Source organism: Platichthys flesus, chromosome 22 (assembly GCF_949316205.1).
Source record: "Platichthys flesus chromosome 22, fPlaFle2.1, whole genome shotgun sequence".
NCBI lineage: Eukaryota > Metazoa > Chordata > Actinopteri > Pleuronectiformes > Pleuronectidae > Platichthys > Platichthys flesus.
Genome location: NC_084966.1, coordinates 7,411,970 through 7,432,147, shown reverse-complemented (window position 1 = coordinate 7,432,147; position 20,178 = coordinate 7,411,970). Strand labels below are relative to the sequence as shown.

Here is a 20,178-nt window from a genome sequence, read left to right as displayed (position 1 = left end):
TGAGATTCAATGTAAAAATCGTCTATCCCCAACCCAAGAAATATCAACGCATGTTCAGCTTTGTATGAAAATGCTTTACTGGTATCACAAAAATCCAAAATCCGTAAATGAGACCAACACATCAGAATATAAAACTCTTGAAAATGCATCACGTCAAAAAGTGCAAATGTGCTCGAGGACCATTTCGCAATAAATAACAATATTTACATCCTCACAGTTTAAAACTCACACACACACACACACACACGCAGGCACACACTTTGAGGTTCAGCTGCTGGGAAGGAAAGGTATCGCACGAGAACAAATGAAAAGCGAAGATCCTCCCAGCAGCAGCGTGGCGGTCACTGGTCTTACTGGTGGAGGAGGCTCAGCTGTAGGTCACTTGTGGACAGTGGTTCAAAGTTTAGTGGTTTTAAAGCTGCTCTCGGAGAGAAGGTGTGCTGGTGGCTCCAGATACAAGCAGAAAGAAAATTAAACTTTTAAAAGGAGCGCTTCACATGTATCAGTATGAAAACAGTCACTTGGATTCACAGCAGTTACAATGGCTTTTATAGAGATAAAACTATTGGTTATTTAATTGATTAACCAATCGACAGAATATTAAAAAGCAAATTTTTGTAACTAAACCGTTGGATGGAAATACAAATAAGAGCATTTGCTGCATTTCTGATTCATAGATCAGGAGATAATCTAGTTTTTGCTGTGTCAGTGGTAGTCCACCGTTACTTCTGTGAATCCAACGCCTCACAGTGGTGTCACGGGGTAATGACACCCTGGAGAACACAAGTGACAGATTAAAACTACTGTAGGATTTTAAAAAATAAGATTTTCAGAGGGAGTAATATTTGCTCTTCAATCTCAAACTTCCTGATAAGCAGAGAAATTGACAGCAGCTTTTTTTTTAGTCACGTGAATCTGAGGTGTGGCTTCACTTCACTGCATGATACTGTGCATCACTCACTGAGTCTCAGGACTCCATCGTCTCTGAGGGCTTGAAAAATACAGTTCGCTGCTACTAATGAAGCTTTAACTCTTTGGTCTGACACGATAATAGAGGTCGCCTGAGAGTTTGGCTCCGGGGATCACAGTACTGTGCAGGCACCGGAGCGAGGCCCTCTGGCTCCAGAGGGCGTCGATTTCTGCTGTGCTCCACTTCTGTTTGTTCCTGGGTTGCCGCTCCCGCTGGTGTCAGGGGACAGAGGCTCTGCCGTGTCCCCGCTGACTGGGCCCTCTGCTGGGGTTTGGTCCTGCTTGGATCTGGAGAAGGATAGGCGCCTGAAGATGGAGAGCTGAATGGAGGAGGAGGAGGAGAAGGAGGAGGAGAGAGGAAGTTAATCTGCTAACAGCTCGTATGTGTTTAGACTTACCTCGGCTTTAACACATTCCTTTCGTTCCCTTGTTCAGCTCAGAATTGATCCCTTTTAGTGTAAACATTTTTGAAATAATAACCTTACTGCAAAAGTGAGCAGTGTGGTGACCGTTCCTCGCCTTAAATTCCTTACATGTGCATGCAAAGGTTGCGTGCAGGAGCCGCATATAATTTTTAAAACACCCACAATCATCCTAAACCTGCTCTGTACTTACCCACCTGTCTAATATCATGTTTGTAACCTTCTCTGTCATTAGACGTATGGATTATGCTGCTGTTTTGAGTATTTTAGGAAATATAATAATCTTCTTACATATAAACTAAACTTCAAAGTAATAAGTATCCTTCCTATAAGGCAATCGTTATTTAAAATGTAATGCAACATTTCCAGTGATGTAAGTGTTATGTAAACTCCGACGTAACACAGACGACTTCTTGTTTCTACCTTTTTGTTGGAGCCCGATTGGCTCTTTGAGTTGCTGTCTGCCGTCCCATTGGCTGGTTTGGTGATGTCGCCTGACTTCTCTTCACCGGTGGTTTCAGGCTCCTCAGTGATTTGAGCTGCTGATGAGAGGAGCGTTGACCGTCTGTTTTTACAACCATCTGCATTTCCAGTTTTTTAACTTCACTATTAACACTTATCTCCTAACCCCAACCAGTTAACTCAAAGAGATTAATGTACACATATACTAAAACCACGAAACAGAAGACGCTATTCAAAGGTGGAAAACTATAGTAAAGTCACCTTTCTGCTCTCTATCAGGCACAGCTTCTTCTATGAGCTTGTCCGATTTCTGTAAAGAACGGACATGTTACATGTTAACACCGACAATAATCACAAATCAATATCATGCACTTGATTTAATAATTCTGTGAACCTACGGGAATCTGAGTCTCCTCTGCGGATTTCTCCGTCAGATCCTCCAAACTCTGCGACGACTGCTCCTCTGTCTCGGCCGACGTATCGTCCTCCTCTTCCTCTTCTACCTCCTCTTCCTCTTCATCTTGAACATTTCCCTCGTCCACCTCTTCTTCCTCGTCTTCCTCCTCCTCTCCTTTGCTCCGCGTTTTGAATGGATTACTCAAATCCTACCAAGAGTAAGAGAATTGAAGACATGAGGACGGGAATCAAAGCTCACTGCAATCAAATCTCTTTGATATCTAGTGTTGTGGCATTTTTAACTATAATAACCACTTGATGCTATCATTTCCCAGATCTGCAAGTGGAGACAAATGCTGGGCAGCTCTATCTACATTGTTTAATCAAGGGTGGAGGAGCATGGGCATAAATCTTGATCTAGATGTTGTTTATGCAGTAAATTAAAACTCCTGCAGTGCTGAATAAAGAAAAATATGTTGACAAGCAGCTCTGATAATCTGGACTACATCAGGGGATGATGGGAAGGGATTACAGTTGGGATTACAAACACAGGGACAATGACGTGAGAGGAAGAAGAAAACAAGCCCCACCTCCCCCTGAAAGCAGCCAATCAAACACAAACACACACACAACAAACCAGGTTAATAGAGAGAATAAGCATCAAATGACAAATGAGTGCATTGATTTCTCAGATCAATTATTTCTTGGTAAGATATCTGATTTGAACTTCTCTGTAATGAGGATTTGCTGCTTTTCTGCTTTATGTCGTAAACGGAACATTTCTGGGATGTAAACTCTTATTTCTACTACTGTATTATTATTAATATAAATTTTACCACCATTCCATAAAAAATAGAATAGAAAAAAAATATGAAGCAATACAAATAACAAACCCTAAACCTGATCAGTACTCACATTCCAATTGTACTTTTTAGTTTAGTGGATTGTTGAGCCCGAGGAACTTGAGATAAGAGCAGAACCAAATACAATATCATGATATCAGAAAAAGATTGAAGCCCAATTATTTTAATTAAAACAAAACTATTTTTGGAATCTCAATTTTCAATTCCCTCAACGCTGTGAAGATGTTTCTGACTTTGGGGTGAATCTTCAATCAGTGGAAATAAAACCTCTGGAATCTGAGTTTGTGTTTCAGTCACGTGTTCTTACAACCTCTCACCTAACTGCAACCACTCCCATCTCCTTTTGACTTTCGGATATTAATAAAAAACAAAAAACAAAAACAACTTAACTCAAATGAAACAGACATTTATTCCAAAGACAGAAATGAATGAAAAAGAGACAAATAAAGAAGAGAGAGGTTTCGCGTAAATGTGTAAAATCTTTTTCTTTGCCAAAGATCAAGGCACGGTGTGTGAGGAATCACTGTTTCAGAGACTGAATCAAATATAACGAACAAAAACAAAATGCTTCCAAAGACAAGTAAACAAAGCATTTACAAGCAAACACACAAGACACATTTGATCACTTTCAAAGACAGAGATAGAAATGCATTTTTTTTAAGAAATGAATGGAGATAATGAAATAGAAAGAAATGTTAGCAGAAAGGCAAAGTGTGTGAGAAGTGACAGCTGCAGCAGAAAGCCCAGGGATGTGGTGACGCTCTTGTTGGACACTAACTCTAAAAACGCCTCAAGCTCTCTGGGGAAGAAATGTGTTCTCTGGCCCCTGATTCCAATGTTCCAAAGTCAGTTTCACTTCCCAGGCACCGAGAAACCATTTCAGGACTTGAGCTGAAATTACTAGATGATAAAACTTTTAGGCAATTGTGAGAAAGCTTATTGGCAAAAATGTTTATGTTAAAAAAATTTTAAGCCAAAAAAAAAAGATTTCTACTATCCATATTTCATGGAATAATGGAATAACTAATTTCTGGCATTTTATAGATAAACATCAACCAATTTATCAATTAATGAAGAAAATACTTGTCAGTGGCTGCAGCCTTGTAGTACTTTATGGATTAATACTGACTTCATCAAGGTTTTCTGTGTTTTCTGAAATACTACTAATGCCATTTGATAAAACACAACTTTACAACAGTTATATTACACTAAGGGCTGTGTTATAATAACTCGGGGGTTAAAACTACAGATTGTCTCCACTGGGCCAGGACTTAAGATGGAGGATTGATCATATTTTCTATTGTACATTTCTGATGAACATTAATCTGAAAAAATAATTGAAAGGTTTATTAAATATAAAATGATGAGTTTAAAGCTCCGGGTTATTTTAGGTTGAGGTACTGAGGCAGAACATCGCCCCAAAACTCCTCCTCCTCCCCGGCTGCATCACCTTTGCCCCCTGACCTGGGTTTACTTGTAGATTTTGCACTTTTGACTTTTTTGACCTCTTCCTCCTCCTCCTCCTCCTCCTCTTCTTCTTCCTCCTCCTCCTCCTCCTCTTCTTCCTCCTCCTCCTCATCTTCACTATCATCCTCATCCTCTTTTTCTTCCCCCTCCTCTTCTTCCTCCTCCTCCTCCTCCTCTTCACTCTCTTTTTCTTCTTCCTCCTCTTCCTCCTCCTCTTCTTCTTCTTCCTCCTCCTCCTCCTCACTCTCTTTTGCCTCCTCCTCCATCTCTTCCTCAGCACTCTCTTCCTCTTCCTCCTCACTATCACCATCTTCCTCTTCGTCATTGTCTTTGTCACTTTCTGCCTCATTTTCGCTCTCTTCTTCCTCACTACTCTCCTCCTCTTCCTCCTCTGCACTACTCTCCTTCTCCCCCTCGTCCTCCTCCTCTTTTCCCTCATCCTCACTCTCTTCCTCACTCGCACTCTCTACCTCACTCTCTTCTCTGTCTTCTGATGACTTTAAAGATTCACTTTCATCCTCCTCTTCTTCTTCAACCTCGCTTTCTAAATCCCCCTCTTCTTCTGCTTCACCTTCCTCCTCCTCGTTTTCACTCTCTCCTCCCTTGCTTTCCGTCTCCTGACTTGATGCTTCCTCGTCTTCCTCCTCATCCTCTACATCACCTCCTTTGCTGTCTTTCTCTTCAGTCTCATCTTCACTTTCACTCCCTCCTGCCTCTTCCTCCTCCTCCTCTTCCTCAGCAGCACTCTCGTCTTCCGCCTCATCCCTGCTTGTTTCCGATTCATCTTCGGGTTGAAGAGTGTCACTTTCTTCTTCATTTTCTTCAACTGCTGTGACTTTCTCGGTACTCTGGCTCTCCTCCTCCTCTTCTTCACTTATGTCTTCACTTGTTCTCTGCCCCTTCTCATCTTCATCCTCCTCCTCCTCCTGTTTGACTGTTGCAGAGTTTGTCTGCTCGTCGCTCTCCTCCTTACTTTCATCCTGGCTCGTCCCCTTCTCGTCCTGACTCGTCCCCTCCTCAGGACTCTCAGACACGGGTATAATGTTGATGTTGACCGCGGATTTGTGGCTCAAATCGGCAGATTGATCACTTCTTGATTTCCTGTCACTGTCTTTCAGGACACCTTGGCTGCTCTCAGATGATGATAGCGAGCTAAACTGGCCTCTGGACGCCACCTCATGTGCTAACACTGCTCCGGCTGCGAGTGAGGTGGTCGCAGCGAGCAGACCGAGAGCTGGCGACTCTGACTGAGCCTCTTGTTTGTTTTTCTCATTCTTAGATTTTTTGGACAATTCGGGGACCTCTTTAGCTTTGGGGCGCCCTTTCGTCCCGGAAACCAGTTGAACACTTTTCGTGCTTTCCTCTTCCATGGCGTCCCTCAGGTGAAATCCAGACAAGTCCTTACGTCTGTGTTTATTCTGCAAACCAACTCCCGCTTGATGACTCTGCACGATTATCGGTTTGCTTTTTAAAGGTTTCGGCTGCGCTTGCTTACCTTTGGCCACAGAGCCAACACCTGAAGCTATCTCTTTTGATTCAGGACTTTGCTTTGACCCCAGAACCTGCTTCCTGCCAACCTCTATCATCTTGCTTTCACCCTGCGCTGACCTGGGTCGCTGCTTAGATGCTGCCTTCCCGCTGACCCCTACATTCAGGAGTTTGTTTTTACTGGGTCTCCTCTCCAGCTCCCCCATCACATTCTCTTTATTCGGGTTTGCTGTCTTCTGTCTCTGCGAACCACTGCGGCTCCTCACGAGCTCTGAGGGCAATGCCTGGCAAGGAGAGACAGTCTCGCTCCTACGAGATGGGGGAGTCGAAGAGAAACTGCTCTGCTTCGAGAGGTTTCTCTTCTTCGTTAGGTTTTCTTTCTGTCCTGCAGTGGTAATACCATGCTTACCCTTCCTCTATCCCCCAGCACGAGAAAGCAAAAAAAGGATGGAAAAAGAGGCATGCATTAGAGAGAGAGAGAAAGAGACATGCAGATAAATCAAAAGACAGGAAATCAGATATTAATGAGCAAGAAAAAAAACTGAAGAAGAGAGAAGTCGAAGCAGTGTGTGTGATATGCTGATATAGGTGGATGATTTTATATGCTGAAGTCGAACAGGGGAAAAACTGAAATGATTATGTATGTTTCTGTCTAATTTACAATGTTTGTGTAGATGTATAGACGCAAAACATTTAACAGCTTTTGGAGTATTTTATAAAAGACTATTATGATGACTGTTTTAACTTCATATTAACGGCGATATATATACTTGTCAAAAGACGAATTGATGAACTGTGTGCTGTTTTAAGAACTGGAAGAAACCACAGATTCAGCTTGATGAAGGAAAACAAGCCGCATGTGGAAGAAACTTTATGATAGATTTAAATGTCACAACTCTTTCATTACAAAGTGTAAGGGATTGTTTGCCTCTTTCCTGTTTATATTAGGAAACAAATATGACAGATGATAAGTGTATGACAGAATAAGCGTGTGAGTTACCTTCTGGACTGGAGACAGAGTGAGTGTTTTATCACCGGGGTCCATCTTCATCACATGAGTCTATCAGGAGGGAGGAAAAGAGCAGAAATTATTGAAAAGAATCAACGGAACTATCATTGAGGTCAAAGGTCACATACAGGACAGCTACGGGGATCATCTCATTTCTCACCATGTTGAGGAAGTCTGTGGTTTCTCCCAGACCTTTAACGCTGTCGGTGTCGGTCAGGCTCTCCACGAGGCTGTCTGTATCGCCCCCTGTCTGCCCTGACGTGACAGGAAAAAAAGCATGCCATGTTAGTGTAAAGGTCAAATTTTCACGCCGGATGTTTTCCTGATTCTCCCCGAGTGTCAAGAATTGAATTTAAATCTTTTATGGTTATGAGATGGAGGATTAGGAGGTGGCGGTGAGGTAGGTACCCTGGAGGTTTGACCCTGTGCTCCCGTGTCGGTGAGCGCCGTTGAGCACCTTTCTGTGGGTGAGCTCGGGCGGAGGCAGTCTGGGCGGAATGGTGTGGCTGGAGACGGGAAGCGGTGGCTGGAGGTAGCCGGGTGTCATGGCGGGCAGAGTGCGAAACATGGTACCAAACTGTTCTGGAGATCTCTCCTACAGGGAAACGTCGGTAAAGCATTTGAGTAAGCAGGAGTCACATGGTAATATATGTAGAAAGATATATTCTGCCTTGTATCAAAATTAGGGTAACTAGAATCCTGTTTGTCCAGCATCAGCACTGCTTTTGGAATTATAACTTGTTTTATCTACGGAATGAATCCTGCCTCCCTGCCCTCACCCTCTCCCTCCGGCGAACCCGAGCAGAGAGGCTCCTCTGCAGGGTGGAGGAGTCGCCCGTGTCCCCCAGGAGCTCCACGTACGGCCTCTCCAGGTAAACCTCCGTCACGTCGTCCTCCTCCAGCGTCACATCGCTGCAGGTCTGATCCCTCGGCTGAGCCAACACCACCATGTGACAGCCGCCGCACACGGCCTGGACACGTGTAGAAATAATATAGGTCACGATTTGTGGGATTTTCTTTATCCGTCACAAAATGTAATACATACCATGTGTTTTCTTTTTAACATATAAGCTAATTATTCAATATAAAGTAAAAACACCTACTGCCTGGACGTTGTACTTGAGGAAACGTGGACAGAGGGTTGGTTTGAACTGGTTGGTAAAGTTTTCTTCTCCGAGGCCCAGTTTACCGTGTCTGCCATCTCCAAATGTGTAGAGCAAACCCCCATCTGCAAATAAACATAACATCAGCATCTCTAGTCAGTGTAGAACTTTGATCAGAAGAGTGGGATTCAATGAGAAAATCAGAGGCTACATAATAAAAACAGGCAGCATTTACCAGTGACCAGTGCAGTGTGATTCTCCCCGCAGGCCACCTGATGGACCCGTCCCTTCCTGAAGTGTTCAACCAAACGCGGCGTCCGGCACTCGAATGTGAACGTCCCATGACCGAGCTGTCCAAACTGACCGAGGCCGAACGTGTACACGTCTTCCTCTAGAGGAGATGGGAGAAGCAATAAAGCATGACCTTAAACAAATTTGTGTTTCCAGTTAATTTGAACCTTAAAGAATGAATGCACCAAAGCAATCTAAATGATCCACTGTCTTAAGCTCCACTCATCCGTGTTGGCCGTTACCTGTTAGCGCCACAGTGTGTCCACCCCCACAGGCCACCTGTGTCACCGGCTCCTTGATGCTCTTCACCACCTGGGGGACTCGGTGTCCGGGCAGCTGGCCGGTGCCCAGGCCCAGTTTGCCGCTGTCCCGCTCTCCAAACGTGTAGAGGTCTCCGTCAACTGAGATGTAGGGGGAAATACTTCTTACACAGCTGAAACTTTAAGTTGGCACTTTTCTTCAAATATTTTAAATGTATGTATTTAGTAAAAGGTTAAGATATAATTTACAACACAATTGAATTTGTAAATTCCTGGAGATGTTTCTTTCTGACATATAAATCGGTTGATCTTACAACCCACTCGTCCCTTTTCCTATACATTTCCTTCGCTGAATCGTGATGACCCTTGACCCTCTGTCTCTGCTCACCCGTCACTAAGGCAGAGTGGTAGTATCCGCAGGACACCCAGCTGATCGGTTCTCCCACGCTGACTTCCTGCGGCGAGGTGGCGTGACTCTCCTTCCCCAAACCGATCTGGCCCTCAGCGTTGTCCCCCCACATGAAGAGTTTACCACTTTCTGTGAGGGGCAGGAGGGTAATTTAGTTCATTAAAGATCATTTACCAACAAAACATACTATATGTATGAGTTGGGATGTCAGTCTTTCCTAATATGTGATATATATTGAGCAGTAAGGACATATGGATTATGATTGACACATGTACTGACACTGAGTCCCACGGCTGTGAATGCAAAGTGCAAACATTTCTAATAACAGTCCACAGTAAAAATGCAAATGACATTTTACATGAGCTGAGGTGTCAGTGGTCGAGTCTCACCTGTGAGAGCAGCCGAGGTGTTTGAACCCGCAGCGAGCATTTTCATTGGTCCGCGCGAATCGAGGAAATGGACCCGCTGAAACGCCGTCCTCTCCTCGCAGTCGCCGAGCCCCAGCTGACCCTCGCTGTTCCCGCCTGAGGTGTACACTTTCCCCTGAGCTGCAGGGGAAACACAACATAATCTATACAAATGACACGACACAGGTAGGTTTTTTTAATTGTTTTTAAGAGAATCTTTAACTGAACCACTGACCGGTGCAGATGAGGGTGTGGTTTCTTCCACAGGCCACATGCTGGACTTTCTCAGACTTCAGAGCTGAAAGAATTTGAATCATATTATGAGAAACAGTTCTGTATCTATTTTTTAACGGCATTATCATTTTTAGTTATGCGCTTGACAGCTGATCTGGGAAACTTCTCAAAATCTTAACTCAAGGCCCTCTTACTAGATTTGTCCCAGTGCTTTCAATCATGCCATGGAGTGTGAAACTAGTTATTCAAGCCTACTTTACCCTGTAATATTTATTTTTACCAGTAGAGCACCGCAATCTCTCATGCTCCCTCGGCCTCTAGATTAGAGAAGATTACAGAGCCCCCTGGATTATTATTATTAGTATTATACACTAGCTTCCCTTCAGTAGGACTCTCACAGTTCAAAAAAGACTGGATGTAAAATGAGTCTCTATTCGTCACTACATGCTCCATCCATGCGTTTACTTTACCGATAGACATTTCATGTTCCTAATTCTAATTATATCTTAGGCAATAAGAATAAAAGATCTTCACATATCATACCAGCTGGCTAAGATGTAAGAAATTCGAACGACCACCTACTAAATATATTATTATATAGACATGCATCATTATGCAGATATTATTTCCCTTCAGATTTTTAGTCAAGAGCTCCAGAGGCACCTTCTCCTCTGAGTGACTCCCTCCTCATGGCTCTTTGGGGAGGTTGAAATCAGCTGCCAGTGGCAACACACTACACACACTAAGTTGAAGTAATGAATAAGGAATAAGGAATAAGGGCGATTTAAAGACCGACCTTTGACACACGTCGGCTTGTTCACAGTCAGTTTGGATCCCAGACCGAGTTGGCCCCAGTTGTTGCTGCCGAACATGAAGAGTTTCCCATTTTCTGCAGAGACGAAAAAGACGGAACAATCTGAAACAGCTCGGCCCACGAATAAAATCTTTGATTGTTTTATGGTAAGCACTAGAAAATGTCCTACTCAATAAAAGTCAAGTAATAACTAGTATTAGGTTAAATTTAAATATTGCAAACATTTGAAACACTTTTCCGACACAGTTTGAACCCTTAAAGCGTCTCTTACCCGTTATTAAGGCGGTGTGTTCGTCCCCACAGGCGATTTTGCGTGGGATGTCGTTTTTAAGCCAGAATTTACTGGGGACGTTATCAGCGAATTTACTCTTCCCAAAAGTAAAAACTGCTCCCGACTCTGTGAAAAGGGAAAACAGGTGAAGAGGAAGAAGGCTCCAAATATTGATCAATCCATCACATATCCATAAAAACATCAGAAAACAGTGAGAACTGCCCAAGTCGGCAGATTAAAGTATCTAATCAACAGTGGAATACCTCGAAAGCAAATAGTAAACAATTCAGGTTTGTGCATTTTTGCTTGAATATGACTTTAGACAATTAGAATAGTTACTAATGGATCAAGCTCCTGACTGTACCAACCAATTAATTAAGGATGAATGGAGGATTGTGAATGAAGTCAGTGGATAAAGAATTATATATACAGAATGCTCTGTAGGAAGCGTTGTGTAGAACTTGTGTATACTTCAGCAAGTAAACTTGTGATTATATCGTGTTATTTGACAAATAACACCCAAACCCAACATTACCTTTAGATAAAGGTAAGTAGAAGTGTGATGATACTGTAACATGGCATCGGGAAAACGTATTAGTTTTGAGCACATTGCGAAATGAAGGTTTTCCCCTTAACGTTTTCTTTAACTGTGGAGGAGCAGGCAACGGTTAATTTAGAAATAGCAACAACAGCAAAATACTCAACACAATAAAGAAGCTGGGTGACAAACAACCGAGAGACTGAATAGGGGGCGAGGGAGTAGTTTACGGTCGGTTAGCCCGTTAGCTACAGCAGAAGCTAACCACTGCATGTCGGTGATTAGCCGAGTGCTGACGCTAAGTGAGGGCTTTTTGTATTCTACACGTTTCGCTACGAGCCCGAGCGAGAGTCCGGTACAGAGAAGAGGATCGTTCCTGACCTGGTATCTCGTCCTCGGCCTCCCCCGCCATCTCTGCTGGCCTTTAATCCGCTTTGCTCGGTATCCCGGGCGCGTTGGTGCCCCTCTTGTTTTCGACTCCCGACAACCCGGAAATGCACAAAACGTCTCCTAGGTTACGACGCAGGCCACGTGACCCTTGAAGGGATGAGGCGTATTATTTTGATCTTACCGTTACATTATTCATAGATGGATGCTGTGATGGGAGTTTGTTCATTGGGCTAAATTAATGATTTTATATCCGATTGCACCTAGAAGAAAAGCCTCTGGATTAGTACTTAATCATTCTACTCCACAAGATACGTTAGTTTATAACTTATATTTTAATACTTTAGTTTCATGCTCAATTGCTACACTTGTGGTTCTCAAATATTTCATCACGGAATCTATCAAGTGAAAGAACTTCATAGCCAGCAACTGCTGTATGGAACTGTGCACAACAGTCTAGAATCCTATTCGTGCACCTTATTAAAGCTTTAATGCTTTCTCAAAATTCAGACCTTTTACTTACTACCAAAATTACAATAAGTTTTTGTCACCACGTTTTATTGACACCCCAATATTAGCTATAACACTGGTGACAGTGGCATGATTCAAATGTTAATATTTCCCTTCTAACAGTTCAGGATTTTTAAATTAAAGCTGCATTTACAAATTGTGCGTTTAATATGCCAACCTTCCCCAGTATGAGAACACAGGAATTATTGCTCTATATCCAACATCACTGATGCTTATTATAAACCTAGATTGAACAAATCAAGTGAACACAGGACATAGAATGGCTGTAACATTTAAAGTTTTATTTATGATCAGAGTGATCAGAACAAATGACGGAACAAATGGTCAAACACAACACCGATGTCATCGTCATTTAATACTCCTCTCCTTCATCCTCCTCGCCAACACTGTCGGCTCCGACCTCTTCGTAATCCTTCTCCAGGGCGGCCATGTCCTCTCTGGCCTCAGAGAACTCTCCCTCCTCCATGCCCTCTCCGACGTACCAGTGGACGAAGGCCCTCTTGGCATACATGAGGTCGAACTTGTGGTCCAGGCGAGCCCAGGCCTCTGCGATGGCGGTGGTGTTGCTCAGCATGCACACGGCCCTCTGCACCTTGGCCAGGTCTCCACCGGGAACCACCGTGGGGGGCTGGTAATTGATGCCCACCTTGAAGCCTGTGGGACACCAGTCCACAAACTGGATGGTACGCTTGGTCTTGATGGTGGCGATGGCAGAGTTGACATCTTTGGGCACCACGTCTCCACGGTAAAGGAGGCAGCAGGCCATGTACTTGCCATGACGAGGGTCGCATTTCACCATCTGATTGGCTGGCTCGAAGCAGGCGTTTGTGATGTCAGCCACTGACAGCTGCTCGTGATAGGCCTTCTCTGCAGAGATAACTGGGGCGTAGGTGGCCAGAGGGAAGTGGATACGAGGGTAGGGCACCAAGTTGGTCTGGAACTCTGTCAGGTCGACGTTCAGGGCGCCATCGAAACGCAGGGAGGCAGTGATGGAGGAGACGATCTGTCCAATCAGCCTGTTGAGGTTGGTGTAGGAAGGGCGCTCAATGTCCAGGTTCCTGCGGCAGATATCATAGATGGCCTCATTGTCTACCATGAAGGCGCAGTCAGAGTGCTCCAGGGTGGTGTGGGTGGTCAGGATGGAGTTGTAGGGCTCCACCACGGCAGTGGACACCTGAGGAGCTGGGTAAACTGCAAACTCAAGCTTGGACTTTTTGCCATAGTCGACAGAGAGACGCTCCATCAGCAGAGAGGTGAAGCCTGAACCGGTTCCTCCTCCAAAGGAGTGGAAGATGAGGAATCCCTGGAGTCCTGTGCACTGGTCAGCCTGCAGGGAAACATGGTTGTTAAACACACGCGATTTCTGAATTGAAAACGGTGCACATTTAACACTGGGGATTAGCTCACCAGTTTACGGGTCCTGTCCAGAACCAGGTCGATGATCTCCTTTCCAACAGTGTAGTGACCACGAGCGTAGTTATTGGCTGCATCCTCCTTTCCAGTGATCAGCTGCTCAGGGTGGAAGAGCTGGCGGTAGGTACCAGTTCGTACTTCATCTGAGAACCAACAAGAAAAAAAATACTTCAGTCTTGCTCAGTTGTTTGTAGTTGTAATTGAGCTGCTGTGTTTAAACAAATTACTTAACAGGAAAATAATTCAATGAGATCCTGAATTACTTATACTCATTAAAGCTCTAGTAAAAGGTCTTCCTTTGTTCAGTTGCTTACCGATGACAGTTGGCTCCAGGTCCACAAAGACAGCTCTGGGAACATGTTTGCCAGCTCCAGTCTCGCTAAAGAAAGTGTTGAAGGAGTCGTCGCCTCCGCCCATGTTTTTGCCGCTAGGCATCTGACCATCAGGCTGGATACCATGCTCAAGACAGTACAGCTCCCAGCAGGCATTTCCCATCTGGGTTCCGGCTTGGCCGACATGGATAGAGATACATTCACGCTGCAGAGACAAAGGGGGAAACAAAGGTCATTCCCCAGCTCAAATCCGGTGTAATAACTGCTGATATGCACATGAACCTGCAGCATGACCCACTTCACATTCAGGCTGCGCTTAAAATGATTGACATCTTTTCCTATGGGGCACTGACCGGCCCAGATCAATCAGCAGCTGCACCGTTTTTACACCTTTGTTCCAGAGGAAGCGACGCCCTTTTCATCAAGGAACATTAATACGATTTCAGGAGGTTTTTTATAAAGGTCTGAAAAGAAAAATATAAAACTGCAATAGAAAAATTTAATGAAATTAAATATATAAAATTTGTATTAATGTTATAAATTAGTGTTATATACATTCACCTTTCAAGTAAGTAAGTGGCACAGTTTGATTGTATGAGCAAGTAAAAATCTGTTTTGTGCATAAGAAAAACGTTTGTACATATACAAATACGTGCAACACTATGATTTTATTGATATGACATGAAATAAAACTCGATCAGATCTTTTGTACCCATATAGCCCATCCCCACCACATGCTCCCCTTCATGATGGGAAGGGGAGGGCGAGGTAAGGGGCTATTCAGCTGCATCGCGCATCTTCACCAGTAGGTGTCCCCAAAAGAGACACGCCCAATGTTTAATTAATCCGATAAAGCAAAATCTGAAAACGTTTTAAAATCCACTGGCTCTGATTTTATACCATCAGGACATTTCAAACTTCAGCCAGCACTGAGGGGTATATACGAGTCGTATTGATTTGATGTAACTGCGATGTATAACGTTTTAATATCGAGATGTCTTTAGTTATTAAACTGTCATTTTTTTGGAAAACCCGAAGTCTAAGATTTCTTGAAGACCTGATGAATAATAACGCATGCTGAGTCACATGGCAGGTTGTTGCAGACCTGTGGCGTGATCCGCTTTCCCATCCCCCCCTCCGCCACCCTCCCTGCATAGCAGATTATCCCCCAAAAAAAGAAAAGAAGGAAAGAATAGGGAAAAAAGGAAAAGGAAGTAAAGTGTAAAAAAAAAAACTGGAGGTCATCCCGAACTGAAATGGAGACAAAGCCCGACCTAAAGTGCGACATTCGCGGACAGGGCGTTATCCGATGGCGGCCTCGCTGGACAAATGCGCATCAACTCCCACTCCCCAACAATGCGCCGCACGGGCGCAGCATCTTCTAGGTTATTTTCAGGTCGTCATCCTCCAAAAAAAAAAAAAAAAAAACACGTCGGGCGCGTCGGGAATTTCACCGTTATTCAACCAGCCTCGGTGTGGTTGAGTTAATCCGACACTTCGTCAGTTGTCTGGCCTCGTTCGACGTGACACCATTTTGTCCGCGCACAATAGGACCGTTACCAGTTCAACGGTTTTCCCCTTCGCATCGCAGAACCTTTTTACAACGTGTAAAAACGTACAGAGACATTTAGTCATTTCGTCGTGCGATCGCCTATCGTCGAGGTTCCGTCTTTCTCTACAACACCGTGCCTGTCAGGATGACGTTAAGCCGCCGCGTTGAGCCTTTTCCCCCGAAGTGTTTCAACAATGAGAACTCACCATTTTGACTGAGTGTGTGGCTCCTTCTCTCCGACGTGAGGATCAGGTTGTGAAGGATGGCTGCACTGAAGGGCGATGCGCGGGTTCCTGTAATATATAGATATTCAGAGGGCGGAGCCAGAGTGGCGGTAAGAGCTTTTTCCTTGGGCGGGAGCGAGGCGGAAGTGACGTCGAGCCAGTGTTGCGTTCAGGTGCAGCACCGCACAGAATGTAATGCGATGACATGCAACAAATTTAGAGCAATTATTTATGAGGGGAAATGTATTTATTCACAGCGATATCATTTATTCCCAGCTCTGTGCACAGCCCCTCTATTGCATTCCGTAGCCACATGGCATCATCAATAAAGAAGGAAAAACAGGTTCCACAGTCTCAAGGTTTTTCTTACAGAAAATACACGAGTTTTCTTTCCAATTTAATCTTTTGTGCAAAAAATTCTGGGTTGGGTAAATGTCGCTCAAAATGTTGACTGTTACTCCTGAAAGAACAAAGGAATATTGCAGCACGTGACAATAATTATTTTTTTATTTTCTTGCAAATATGTTTCAGACAGTAAACCTAAAAAGGCCTCATACAGTGTTGAAACAGAAGAATTGGATTGTCACATATAGGATATTCCTTAAGAGATAAATTAATTAATTGAAGCAAAAACAAAGGGAGAATAGAAAGAGGACTCAAGTGTTGGATATCAAATTCATATAAATACTTTAAAGGTGTTGCAAGCAGCCATTGTTTTGATGGCTGTGTTGTTTTCAGAGACGGAACCTGTCCACACGTACGGGTCCATTACTTTCAATAATTCACAGACTTGGGGGGGTTTATTGGTGAACTTACATTTGTGGATGTGGAGCTTGGCAAGAAATAAGTTCAAATGAATGGTTAAATAAAAGCCATCCTGTTATATTACTGTAATAATTGGTAACCAAATACAAGATCGTTCAGTTATGAAATTGTGAATATCCTTCTATTGCTTATGCTTAAATTTGCAAGACTAGAACAGATGGGAGCAGGTTTCAGGTTACGGTTCACAGAAAGATCAGTTTACGTCTCTGTCACTCCAAATCTTTCATGATGAATCAGCATAAATGACACTGCATTAACCTTGTGTGTGAGGAGGTACCTTTGTGGCTAGGAACGAATGTTCTTCCAGTCAATATCATAATCAAAGTTGCACCAATTTAAAACATTTTGTGACGGTATTCAATATCGAGATTGTAAATTACTCATTTCGTTATCCTAGTTTTTGAAAAAGATATTCCAATATCACACCCAAATTACATGTTGGGCCACATTTGTGTTAATTTCTAATAAAGATGATCATTCAGTTTGAACAATATTGTATTTATATGTTCCATATATATACATGTGTATACACACATTCAGAAGGGGAGATGCATTGTGAGGAGCAGTGGGGCATGTTCCTCTGCTTCACTGAGACAAGAACCCTTTTTGTCTACTTTGACTACGGGGGAATTTGCTTGGAATGTAAAATGTAACGTGAATTTCTTTGGAAAATACGTGACTGATGACTAAATGATTAAGTACGTATTTAATATGTTTAAATAATAATTCATGCCATATATGAATGACAATTTTTTCGAATATTATTCATAATAAGACCTGGCCTCTTGTAAGAGACAAATAGAGATGGAGGATTTCACCAATTAGGATAAATGATTGGTAATGGCTGAAATGATAATAAATATGAGCACAACCCAAGAATAATCCTAATTTCAAATAAAGAAACTTGGCCTGACAAGTTGGTCAAATTAGTTTATTATTCTTTCTGAAAAACATTTTTGTAAAAAAAACAAAACAATTAAAGATAGATAATCAATAAAGAATAAAGACAGAAAAGCAGAGACCCACATTTTATGATATATCATATGTTCTCACTCTACGTCATGTCTAAATGTTGACAGTTGGACAATTCATTGTGCAATAGTTTGTTCGAAACATATTGACACAGAAATTATGGTTTTATTTCAAATTTAATATTCCTCCCCCTCTTCCTCTCCCTCATCGCCGACGGTGTCGGTTCCGACCTCTTCGTAATCCTTCTCCAGGGCGGCCATGTCCTCTCTGGCCTCAGAGAACTCTCCCTCCTCCATGCCCTCTCCGACGTACCAGTGGACGAAGGCCCTCTTGGCGTACATGAGGTCGAACTTGTGGTCCAGGCGAGCCCAGGCCTCTGCGATGGCGGTGGTGTTGCTCAGCATGCACACGGCCCTCTGCACCTTGGCCAGGTCTCCACCAGGAACCACCGTAGGGGGCTGGTAGTTGATGCCCACCTTGAAGCCTGTGGGACACCAGTCCACAAACTGGATGGTACGCTTGGTCTTGATGGTGGCGATGGCAGAGTTGACATCCTTGGGCACCACGTCTCCACGGTAAAGGAGGCAGCAGGCCATGTACTTGCCGTGACGAGGGTCGCATTTCACCATCTGATTGGCTGGCTCGAAGCAGGCGTTGGTGATCTCTGATACAGAGAGCTGCTCGTGATAGGCCTTCTCTGCAGAGATAACTGGGGCGTAGGTGGCCAGAGGGAAGTGGATACGAGGGTAGGGCACCAAGTTGGTCTGGAACTCTGTCAGGTCGACGTTCAGGGCGCCATCGAAACGCAGGGAGGCAGTGATGGAGGAGACGATCTGTCCAATCAGCCTGTTGAGGTTGGTGTAGGTGGGGCGCTCGATGTCCAGGTTCCTGCGGCAGATGTCATAGATGGCTTCATTGTCTACCATGAAGGCGCAGTCAGAGTGCTCCAGGGTGGTGTGGGTGGTCAGGATGGAATTGTAGGGCTCCACCACGGCAGTGGACACCTGAGGAGCTGGATAGATGGCAAACTCCAGCTTGGACTTTTTGCCGTAGTCGACAGAGAGACGCTCCATCAGCAGAGAGGTGAAGCCTGAACCGGTTCCTCCTCCAAAGGAGTGGAAGATGAGGAAACCCTGGAGCCCTGTGCACTGGTCAGCCTGCAGGGAAATACAATCACAGAATTCTTCACATACTCCTCTTCATTCTGAACTGAAACACAAAACCTCTGCAGGCAAACTCACCAGTTTACGAATCCTGTCCAGCACCAGGTCAATAATCTCTTTCCCGATGGTGTAGTGACCCCGAGCATAGTTATTGGCTGCGTCCTCTTTTCCAGTGATCAGCTGCTCAGGATGGAAGAGCTGGCGGTAGGTGCCTGTGCGGACCTCATCTGTCATTGGAAAAACAGAGACGATATAATAAGTAGTTCCTGAATCCAGTTTCATCTACAGTATAAGTTAGCATTGAAAAAAAGATCTTACCGATGACGGTTGGCTCCAGGTCCACAAAGACAGCTCTGGGAACATGCTTGCCTGCTCCAGTCTCACTGAAGAAGGTGTTGAAGGAGTCGTCTCCTCCTCCGATGGTCTTGTCGCTGGGCATCTGACCGTCCGGCTGGATGCCATGCTCAAGGCAGTACAGCTCCCAGCATGCATTGCCTATCTGGACACCGGCCTGACCAACATGGACAGAGATACATTCACGCTGCGAGAAGAAGAGAGCAGAGCAGATGTGAAGAACCAAAATTAGATGGATGGATGGATAGAAGCAATGTAGAATAATAATTATAGGATCACAACAAATAAATATAGCCTGCATTATGGTAACAGGATAATAAGATATAACCATAAAATACCAACTTGGGAAAAACACATGGCCAATAATTAAGTGGGCAAAAACATTTCCGACAAAAAGTGAATTGGTCAATTTTTTTAACCTGTAGTGGTGAGATGTATTTCCCCATAAGAGAGGAGCTGTTACTTGAGCCCTCTGATACCTTGTAACTGAGTCAAACTCAATTGATCCCATGCACCAATCATCATGTCCAGTTTGTTCCAAATAAAGATACAGGGACATTTTATAGTGGAACAGTGTTCACCGCAGGTAAATAGGTGAAACTATAAACCTCACTCACAAGGGACATAAATGTGCAACAGGATGGCATGAGATCATGTTTACAGCTTTAAAATCTAAGACGTCTTCAACTTGCTTTAACAAAATAACAAAATAACATGCATCGCACAAATTATATTACAAATACCCTTTTTTGTTATCATGATAATACACAAATAAAAAACAGAATTATACAACATATTGATATATAAATCTACATTAATCCACTTCTGTCTTTCTGGGCTGTTTTTATCAATAAATCACAATAAAGATAAATATGAAAGTCGTCCTCACCATGTTTTCAGCTCTGCAAAAAGTCCCTTGTTCACCTGAGAAGAGTGGCTGGGGAGGTTGTGTCAGGTGCGAGTGCAAGGGGGTGCTTTAATGCACAGCATCGCTAGGCAACAGCCCGGTGTGTTGTGGTAAC

The 20,178-nt window shown here is 43.7% G+C and overlaps 3 protein-coding genes across 5 annotated transcripts; all 3 read right to left on the bottom strand.

Annotated features, from left to right (window-relative positions):
- Positions 1-53: 53 nt before the first annotated feature.
- Positions 54-11,911, bottom strand: LOC133933282 (X-linked retinitis pigmentosa GTPase regulator-like). 3 transcript variants are annotated; one of them, XM_062380268.1, is made up of 17 exons: positions 11,785-11,911; positions 10,866-10,991; positions 10,577-10,669; positions 9,782-9,844; positions 9,529-9,687; positions 9,119-9,268; positions 8,713-8,871; positions 8,415-8,570; positions 8,180-8,304; positions 7,856-8,047; positions 7,485-7,671; positions 7,237-7,331; positions 7,068-7,127; positions 2,252-2,458; positions 2,115-2,163; positions 1,815-1,933; positions 54-1,289 (listed from the first exon to the last, which is right to left on the bottom strand). In XM_062380268.1, exons 1-17 carry the CDS (start codon positions 11,813-11,815, stop codon positions 1,083-1,085), a joined length of 2,178 nt encoding a protein of 725 aa, XP_062236252.1. In that variant the 5' UTR covers positions 11,816-11,911; the 3' UTR covers positions 54-1,082. The 3 variants fall into 3 exon arrangements, with proteins under 3 accessions (XP_062236252.1, XP_062236253.1, XP_062236251.1); XM_062380269.1 differs by having other exon boundaries at positions 1,815-1,930; XM_062380267.1 differs by lacking the exons at positions 54-1,289; positions 1,815-1,933; positions 2,115-2,163 and having other exon boundaries at positions 2,334-6,483.
- A 670-nt stretch (positions 11,912-12,581) lies between these two features.
- LOC133933286 (tubulin alpha chain-like) lies at positions 12,582-15,966 on the bottom strand. The gene is made up of 4 exons (XM_062380279.1): positions 15,825-15,966; positions 14,049-14,271; positions 13,729-13,877; positions 12,582-13,648 (listed from the first exon to the last, which is right to left on the bottom strand). The coding sequence occupies exons 1-4, from the start codon at positions 15,825-15,827 to the stop codon at positions 12,674-12,676; spliced, it is 1,350 nt and encodes a 449-aa protein (XP_062236263.1). The 5' UTR covers positions 15,828-15,966; the 3' UTR covers positions 12,582-12,673.
- A 1,652-nt stretch (positions 15,967-17,618) lies between these two features.
- Positions 17,619-20,178, bottom strand: LOC133933285 (tubulin alpha-1A chain-like). Its single transcript, XM_062380278.1, has 4 exons — positions 20,046-20,178; positions 19,121-19,343; positions 18,881-19,029; positions 17,619-18,796 (listed from the first exon to the last, which is right to left on the bottom strand). Exons 1-4 carry the CDS (start codon positions 20,046-20,048, stop codon positions 17,816-17,818), a joined length of 1,356 nt encoding a protein of 451 aa, XP_062236262.1. The 5' UTR covers positions 20,049-20,178; the 3' UTR covers positions 17,619-17,815.